We start from the raw sequence: 9,602 nt of genomic DNA, 5'->3' as shown, positions 1-9,602 counted from the left end.
CTGGGGGGGGGGCTTTTTCTTCTGGAAACCTCCTCTGCCTTTCCAAGGCCATTGGGAGCCTCAAAGCTTTTATTTGGAGGCTCAGAATGGAAACTATAGACACTGCTCGCATTCCAGCTCTTTTATTTCTAAGTTTCTTTCATGAGTGAAAGAGACAGAGTGGGACAGCCCCGCAAACAGGGTCCTGAAGCTGAGATCCATCCCCAGCTCTGGCTATCCCCAGTATAGGCACACGTGCACCCAACACATTCAGGGAGGTCTCTGGACACGAACCAGGAACCTTCCCATGAGGGTCAGCCTTGCAGAGCATTACTGTTACACACCATCCAGCCTCTGTTCCAGCTCTTTGTAAAAAATTCACGATGGAGGCCCAGCAGGTGGCATAGTGGCTGGACTCCCACACAGTCGACCGTGGTTTATGAGTCCTGGACGCAGTGGCTTGAAACTCATGCCTGGCGCATGTGCATCCATGCCCCAAATCCAAAATCCCCAGAGGAGAATAGAGAAGGGACTGCAGCATGGCAATCCCCCCCCCGGGGGGAGGGGATTTCTCACTTTCTCTCTCTCTGTGTCTCTGGTGAGTGCACACACCTTACAGTAACAAATAATCTCTTTAAAAAAAAAATCAGGGACCAGCAGATGGCATAGCAGTTATGTTGCTGGACTCCCACGTGGCCAACCGTGGTTTGAGTTCCAGACCTGGTGGCTTCAAAATTACACCAGGCACATGTGCATGCATGTCCAAGATCCCAGACAGGAATGAAGGAGAAGGGATTGTGGCATGGTCATCGTGACATTTCGCGCTTTCTGTCTCTGTCTCTCCAGCGAGCACACACACCCTATAACAAAAATCTCTCCCCTCAAAAAAAAAAAAAATTAATGGGACCAGTGATGTCACTGGATTCCCACATGACCAACCAGAGTCCAAGTCTTGGACCAGGTGGCTACAAAATGATGCTGGGGACATGTGTGTGCATGCTCAAGATCCTGGGAGGAGAATGGAGGAGAAAGGATTACGGCGTGGCCACCCCCTCTGGTGGGTAATTTCTCACTTTCTTCTTTTTTTAGAGAGATTTTTGCTATAGGGCACATGTGCTCACCAGAGAGACAGAAAGCGAGAAGTCATCTCCCAGGACTGATGGCCACGCTGCAATCCCTTCTCCTCTCAGGTTCTTGGGCACTCACACATGTGTACCCATGTGAGTTTTAAGCTGGGTCCAGGACTTGAACCACAGTCGACTACATGGGAGTAACCATTACGCCATCTGCTGGTCCCAATTTCTCACTTTCCCTCTCACTATGTGTGTGTTTCTCTCCCCAGAGAGCACATGCCACCTAAGGCAAAAAGCTCTAAAAAAAATTCATGATAGTGGGTGCACGCACGTAAGACAGACAGTCCCCTTCCCCTTGCCCTCTGGCTCCTCTGACTCAGGCATGTTTCAGGCTGGGGGTCTGAACCCACCGTCTACCATGTGGCTTCTAGCACCACAATCTAGTATGCTGCTGGTGTGCCACACGCTGGGCCCCCGCCCCTTACAAACCCCACCCCAAGGTCTTCATACCACTGTCTGTGGTGAGAGGCAGCCAGGAAGCAGGCCACTCACAGTATATAGAAGGACCGGCAGTGGGGCTAGCTTTAGAGCCTCAGGAGAGAGCACCAGTCAGGCTCCCGGCCACCCAAAATGACCTCCTTTGGCGTGGGGGTTCGCTGTTCCTGCTCTTAGTATCCCAGCCCCTGCCAGACACTGAAAGCATCTCCTTCCCCTTCTGCAGCTGGCTTTCCCCTCTCCCTCTCTTGCCTCCCTGTGGGTACCACATCCACACGGTGGACACAGGTGACGAGTACCCCTTGGCCGCACACACTCCCCCCAGATCCTCTTGTCTCTCAGAGAGCCAGTGGGCTGTAATGGAGTCAAACGAACTTGGATGGCTTCCTTAGGCAGGTTACGTATTCTTTTCTTTCTTTCTTTTTTGAGAGTATTTTTGCTATAGGGCGTGTGTACTCACCAGAAAGACAGAGAGAGACAGAGAGACAGAAAGCGAGAAATCATCCCCCCCCCCAAGGGGTATGGCCACGCCGCAATCCCTCCTCCTCCATTCTCCTCTTGGGATCTTGGGCACGCATGACAAGTGCTCTGAGGGAGTTTAAGCCACCGGGTCCGAGACTCGAACCACAGTCAACTACATGGGAGTCCAGATGTAGTCCAGCGACATAGCCATTATGCCAACTGCTGGTCCCATCAGGTTACTTATTCTAAGCGAAAGTAACTGCAGCAATTGTGGAGGGTCACTGTGTGGATCTACATTCCTTACTAAATACATAATCTGGCACCTAGTAGATACTGTCCCTCCCTCCCTGGCTCCAGACCTCCACGATTAACTCTGGTAAACAACCAACAGAGCAGGCTCTGTTGGGAAGGCAGCATTCCAGCAACTCGGCTTAGTAGCTGAGTAAATGACTGGGCAAGCCATGTAACCTCCCTGAGCTGAGCCTCACTCTCCTCATCTCTCTTATGGGAGCCTGATCCTCCCAGGGTTGTCTGGATGACCCAGTGAAATAATCCATGACAAAGAGCTTTTGCAAAAACGAAAGCACTCTGCAAATATTCCCATCGCTCTTGTCTCAAAAAGGCCATCAGCCTGGGGCCAGCAGTTGGCGTCATGGCTATGTCACTGGACACCCATGTAGTCAACTGCAGTTTGAGTCCCAGACCTGGTGGCTTAAACTCACGCCGGGCGTGTGTGCGTGCGTGCTCAAGATCCCAAGAGGAGAATAGAGGAGAAGGGATTGCAGCGTGGCCATCCCCCCTGGGGGGTGATTTTTCGCTTTCTGTCCCTCTGTCTCTCTTTGTCTCTCTGGTGAGTGCACATGCCCTATAGCAAAAACCTCTCCAAAAAAAAAAAATGAAGAAGAAGCATGAATGTCCTTTTCTTGGAGCCAAATGGGGAAGGGTAGAAATGCAAAAAAAAAAAAAAAAAGCGGGGTGGGGGGAGACAAATACATCTGTAACCTCTGGAGGATGCCTGAGTGGAGGATGGGAAACATTGAAAAGCAATGTATTTTCAACTAGCTGACTATCCCATCTGCATCTAAGGTACATGCACAAAGCTGACACACAGGGTGGATGGCAAAGGAGGACAGAGACAAAGAGAAGCTCACACACGGAGAGGCAGCAGGGAGACAGAGCAACACACCCGGATGGATAATTAACCATTAAGCTAACTGGCAGAAGATGGAAGCTCAGGAGCCTGGGGAAGACATGATGTCATTCTGACTGCAGGCAGCTTCCCAGGAACACTTAGCTCAGCCTCCGCGTCTACTCGGTCATGTAACATGCGAAGGTGTCTTTTTTTTTAAAGGAATTGAAATCCACAGACCTGGGCTGCACCTGCCCGCAGACAAAGCTGACTTGCAGTTTGCCTGATCCTGAGGGCTAGGGCGGAAGAAGCAAGCTAGACAGAACTGCCTGCATGAGAATTTAGAGAACGGCTCAAACACGCGTTTCTGAGCCTTCCCTTGACTATCTATGTAAGCTCCCACACACCCCACTAGTCGGCATTTCCCAGTGCTTTTAGACTGAGGCAGACTCAACATGATTTAGCTAAACCTGTAGGTAACAGACACATAATGGTCATTAAGGGGAGCTCCACCCCTCCTTCGGAGGGTAGGGGAATGCCTCTACCCTTCCTGGCTGATGTCAGGAAAGACTCAGTTTTCCCACATGAAGTCCCTCCGTGTCCCTGTCACAGGTAACCTTGTGGGCTGGACAGACCATGAGGCTGGACTGGAGGGGGAGACCGATGTGCTCTTCTAAGCCAGGCAGTGTGCTGTGTGCACAAAGCACCGGAAAGGGAGTCCAGAGACCCGAGGTGTAGGCCTGGCCCTGCGTAATCACAGGCAAGTCTCTTTCCCTCTGCCTCGACTTCTTTTCTATAAAATCAGAACACTGGGGCCAGCGGGTGGCATGATGGCCAAGGCACTGGATCCCACATGCCTGACTCTGCAGTTCGAGTCCCAGACCTGGAGGCTTGAAATCACACCAGGCATGTGTGTGTGCGTGCTCAAAATCCTGAGAGGAGAATGGAGGAGAAGGGACTGCCATGTGGCCATGCCCTCTGGGCGTGATTTCTCACTTTCTCTGTCTCTCTCCAGTGAGTGTACACACCCTATGGCAAAAATATTAAAAAAAAATGACACTTTGGTTCAAGAGATATCTAAAGTCTCTTCTATCTCTGAACATTCTCTGATTCTCAGCCCAAGATGAGACAGTCAAGATGCAAAACACAAAAGCCAGGTGTTCAGCTCAGTGTCCTGGGTGCAGTCGAAGGAGATATGAAGGCTCCTAGGTCCTCGGGCTACAGCCCTGGAGGAATACACGACTGGCTGCCCGGCCGTTTACCTCCCCTTCTGCACAGGCCACATTGAGAGGGCTGGATATTGCCCCCTCGAGTGCAGTGGTAAAGAGCCGGGGATAGGCACCAGCAGATGGCGGAATGGTTACATCGCTGGACTCCCACGTAGTTGACCATGGTTTGAGTCCTGGACCCGATAGCTTCAAACTCACACTGGGCACATGTGCGTGCGTGCCCAAGATCCCGAGAGGAGAGTGGAGGAGAAGGGATTGCGGTGAGGCCATCCCTCTTGGGGGTGGAGGGGGCGGTGATTTCTTGCTTTCTGCCTCTCTGTCTCTATTTCTCTGGTGAGTGCATGCACTCTATAGCAAAAACCTCTCTTAAATAAATAAATAAATAAATAAATAAATAAGCAAGCCTGGGCTCTGCATGTGAGCTGAAATCCTGGCCTGTCACAGGGGAGGCAGGATGCTGAGATGGTGAAGCGCTTATGCTCAACAGCCAAAGACCGAAGTTCAGATCTATGTGCCATTGGGCGAGTTATTTCATCTCTCTCAGTCCCAGGCTCCTTGTCCATAAACTGGGGATGATAACAATAGTACTGAGGGGATCGGCAGGTGGCGTGGTGGTTAAAGGCGCTGGATTCCCACATGGCCGACCATGGTTCGAGTCTCTGACCTAGCAGCTTGCTTTCTCACTTTCCCTCTCTCTCTCTCTCTGTCACTCTATCCCTCTCTGATCAAATTAAAATAAGTAAATAAATAAAGTCAAATAAAATAATTCTTAAAAAACAAAACAAAACAAAAAACAATAGTACTGAGGGCAGCAGGTTACATAGTGGTTAAAGCACTGGATTCCCACATGACTGACTATTGTTCGAGCCCCAGACCTGGCAGCTTGAAAATCATGCCTGGTGTGTGTGTGCGTGCGTGCGTGAATGTGTGTGTGTGTGTGTGTGTGTGTGTGTGCATGCCCAAGATCCTAGGAGAACAATGGAGGAGAAGGGATTGTGGCATGGCCATCTGTCCTGTGGGGTGATTTCTCACTTTTCCTCTCCTGTTTCTCTCTGGTGAGTGCACGCACCCTATGGCAAAAACCTTAAAAAGCAACAACAACGAGGGACCAGCAGTTGGCGTAATGGCTATGTCACTGGACTCCCATGAGGTTCGCTTCCTGGACCCGGTGGCTTAATCTCACGCCGGGTGCATGTGTATGCGTGCCCAAGATCCTGAGAGGAGAATGGAGGAGAAGGGATTGTGGCATGGCCATCTGTCCTGTGGGGTGATTTCTCACTTTTCCTCTCCTGTTTCTCTCTGGTGAGTGCACGCACCCTATAGCAAAAACCTCTCCAAAAGTAAAAAAAATCACACACACAACAGCACTGAAAAACAACGGTGCCAATTTCAGAGGGCTGCTGTGAAGCTCAAATAAGATAATACGTTTAAAGTGCGTATACTGGGCTCTTTGTTCAATAAATAGAACTTATTATTACTACTCATGGGAGGCTTTTCTTGATGTCCATGTTCACCAAGAAACACTGGATTGCAAAGGTTGTTATGGGGTGGGGGGCCATAATGGGCGCAATGATTCGAGAGACAAATGGGGCATCAGTCCCCTAGGGGTGAAAAACTGGCATGCTCTCCCAAGCTGGGCAGCATGATGCTCGCAAAGAGCACCGGAAAGGCAATCAGGAGACCTGAATTCTAGGCCTGGCCCTGTGTACTCTTGGGCAAGTCACTTTCCCTCTGTGAGCTTCACTGATAATTAAGAGGGTAGCCCCAACTAAGGGAATCAGTCATCCGCCAGTAGGGGGTAAGATGCTTGCTGCCCTAGAACACAGGGGGCAGCCGGGGCGAGGTTGCACCCTCCTCTTGGACTGAGGAGAAGAGCTGGCTGAGCCCTCCACACCACTCCCCTGCGAGGGCTGGCATCGTAGCCTGCCTGCCTGGTATTGCTGGCTGTGGCCAGCTACCTCAGCCTGTCATACCGGACTTTTCTCTCTCTCCTAAAAGGGAAGCCCTTGGCAGTCACCTCCTAGCACGGCTTTGGCATTTGTTCCTTGAGCAACTCCAGGCTAGCCCGAGTGCGGGGCAAAATCTTCTCCCATCTCAATCACGTGTTCGCTGCCAAGCTCTGCCATCTTCCCACGGACATGCTGGTCTGTCGCCTGCCAGCTCAGCCCTGGGGTGGCAGCAGCTTGACAAGAAGAAGGTCATCAGCTCCTCGCTCCCACCCTCCAGCCTGAGTTCCTCCACAATCCGCTCTCGGAGGGCTCCTCCATGACCCGTGTCACGAGGCTTTGTCCTCTTGAAAATCTCATCTTCCCAAAAATGCCTGGACCAAGCACTTCTCTGCACGTGGTGTGGGGCTGAGCTCTGGTTCCAGTGAGTCACACTGTCACGGGCTCTGCCCTCTGGGGAAAAGTCCGGAATCTTTGGCAGAGACTGTAAAATCCAGTTTGACTAAGTCTGGGAGTGTTAGAAGGGAAGGAATGGTTTAAAAAGGTCCCCAGGCTATAAGGTGGCACCCTCTTCCCCTAGGTTCACCCCTCCATTCCTCATTTTCTAGCTTCCTCCTCCTCTCCTTCCTCCTCCCCTAGGCTCCCAAACACTTCCTTTTCTTCCATCTAGATTTCAGATGGTCTTATTTCCTCCCCTGCCCCTTTAAATCCAGGGAATTCTGTCAAGTAACACTTGATTTAAAAAAAAAAAAAAAGCCTTAAACTTTGAGGTTTTGAGGGCTTTAGAGCCTATCCATCAATCGATGTATTTCTATTTTGAATTGTTAAAAAGACATATTTTAGAAAATGCAGAATCTTATGGCCTTACAGAAGGCCATAAAGAAGCTAGACACAGTAGAGGAATCCTAACCCAGAAAATGTCAACAGCAAAGCCCTAGGAGAGGATAGAGACAGATACCTACTTTAACATTAAAAAGAAATGCAGCAATCCCCACCACCACCACCACCACCCCCCGCAAAAAAAAAATGCAAAGGGCGGAAGAAATCACAGTGTCAAAAATCACAGTGTCAAAATCATGCTTTATTTTCCTGACCCTGGGGCTCAGAATGGGGCTGCCCGTCTTCCTGATGTCTCGTGCTTTGGCCCTGTTTCTGAAGCCATTTTAAAACACATTCATTTTCATAATCAAGGAGTCAGGAGAGCCTCATCTGTCTCCACAGTTACTCACCCCTTCTCTTCACATCACTGGGAAGGGGGGGAGGGGCTTGTGGTCACTTTGGCTCTTAGACCGGCAAGAGGGAGGCTTACATCCCCCCACACCCTGTGCTTAAGAAAGGGCCCACAGTGAGTCTAGAGGAGTTGGTTTTCCATGTTCCCATTGCCTTCCTAAGTGCTTCACTCCCCATAATCCTGCCCCTCTCTGTTTCAGTGACACACAAAGTTGTCCTTGCCCTCCCAGCCCCCCGCTGCACGTTGACAGGTTCTCCTCTGATTGAGTTTCTACCTTTTCTGAACTAAAGGTGACCACAACCGATCAGACAAGAATATTTGTACTTAGGGGAGCAGTGGGGAGTGGGGGACCAAGGCATTTCCCTGGGCCCTCAGATAAGCATTTGTACAGAGGCCTTATGAAAACAATGCCTATGGAATTAGCAACGGCCAGTTCATTCATTCAGCACCCCAGACAAAAAAGGTATCGCTGCAGGGGGACTGCTCCAAAAGGATGAGTTTTGTTTATTATGTAGGGTGGCTGGTGGCCTTGGCTCAGGTCCTTGAAAAGGGGGCTCATGGGTTTGTGCCAGAACCACCCCCATTCCACCCCAACCCAACTCAGCCCTCATCTTAACTATAAACTGCAATTATGGATAAAGCAGCGTTCGTTCTCTCTGGCTGTCCATCCTCGGCTCCCCTGTAATGCCCCCGGGCTTAGCCAGGGTGGTTTCGTGCAGCCTATTGGCATGGCAGAGGTAGAAGAAACCCGAAGATATGGGAAGTGCTTGGGGATCCGTCTCTCAGAACAGGGCCAAGAGATGCTGCCCACAGCCCTCTGCCCACAGGTGCCGCTGCTCAGGCTCAGGGTCAAGGATGGGATCAAACTTGCTTTTCCTAGCAGGAGCTGTCAGGCCTGGGTGAGGGAAGACAGCCACCACGCTGGCCTGCCCTACATAATCGGGGGAGGTGGGGAATGAGGCCCCTGAGAGACGCAAAGAGGAATAAGGAGGCGCTGAGGGTCCTGCACTCAGTAAGCACTCAGTTACACGCTGGATGTGGAAAACCACCAGAGCCAGCCTCAGGCCAGGGGCCCCCTCCCAGATCCCTCCCTTCCCGGACCACACCGTCTGGATCACCTTGATCTTCTCGCCTTCGATTTCCACGGTCTTTTCCCTGAAGTCCACGCCGATGGTGGCCTCAGTCTTGTCTGGGAAGGTCCCCCCGCAGAAGCGGAAGGTCAGGCAGGTCTTGCCCACGTTGGAGTCCCCAATCACGATGATTTTGAAGATGCGAATCTGCACGTACTGGTCCAGCGACGAGTCGAGCTCCAGGGATGCCAGGCCAGCGGCCGAGGCGGGCTGCAGGCTCCCATGGCCCAGGATGGGCTGTGCCATCTCCCCGGCCCGGACCGGGGCCCCAACCCCCTCTAGGGCTCCACACAAAGAAAACGGCCACGTTAGTGCGCTCGAGGCGAGCGAGCTTTGTGCGTGTGTGTGTGTCTGTGAGTGTGTGTCCGCCTGTGTGTGCGTGCGCCGGCAACGTGTGCGCGCGCGCGCGTGAAGGGGGTGCCTCTCACCCCAGGCCCCCCTCCTCCTTCTCCAGCGCACCCTCCTTGCAGCTCCGAGGCATCAACACAAAAGCCGGGAGAGGAGGAGAGATGGAGGGGAGTGGGCAAGCTGCGAGCCCTCTTCCTCTGCCCGCTGTGCCCTCGGGCCTGACGCTCGAGCTGCGGATGCGCTCCCCAAGCTGCCGCGGCGCCTTTGCCTAGACCCTGCCCCGCCTGGACCCCAGGGACACGCAGCGGGGAAGAAGCCTGCTGAGGAAAGGGAGGGGGTGGGGAAAGCGGCACACGCCACCCTGGGATAGACTTCCTTTCTTCTTGCCCCCATTTATGTTGTAGGTTTCGGGACCCCGCCCCCGCCTGCTCTGCGCGCACGGGGTCAGCCGGCTGGGAGCGCAGCTGCGGAGGACAAAGAGCTGCGCCCTGAGGCATCGCTGGAGCACTTCGGCCTCAGAGCAACACTGCTAGGCCTGGGGTGCAGGGGAGGCGGAGATCCCTCTCCCACCTCCCAGCCG

The 9,602-nt window shown here is 52.5% G+C and overlaps 1 protein-coding gene across 1 annotated transcript in view; it reads right to left on the bottom strand.

Moving 5' to 3' along the window:
- The window catches only part of RAB33A (RAB33A, member RAS oncogene family), a 15,833-nt gene extending 6,419 nt beyond the window's left edge, over nt 1-9,414 (bottom strand). Inside the window, exon 1 of the mRNA XM_006165858.3 lies at nt 8,663-9,414. Within this exon, the coding sequence (XP_006165920.1) occupies nt 8,663-8,920 (258 nt within the window). The 5' untranslated portion in view covers nt 8,921-9,414. The remainder of the gene's footprint in view (nt 1-8,662) is intronic.
- Between the last annotated feature and the right edge of the window lie 188 nt (nt 9,415-9,602).

Source organism: Tupaia chinensis, unplaced genomic scaffold (genome assembly GCF_000334495.1).
Source record: "Tupaia chinensis unplaced genomic scaffold, TupChi_1.0 Scaffold144058_2, whole genome shotgun sequence".
Lineage (NCBI taxonomy): Eukaryota > Metazoa > Chordata > Mammalia > Scandentia > Tupaiidae > Tupaia > Tupaia belangeri.
Note: the sequence above shows the minus strand (reverse complement) of the source record. Positions and strands in the feature narration are given on the sequence as shown.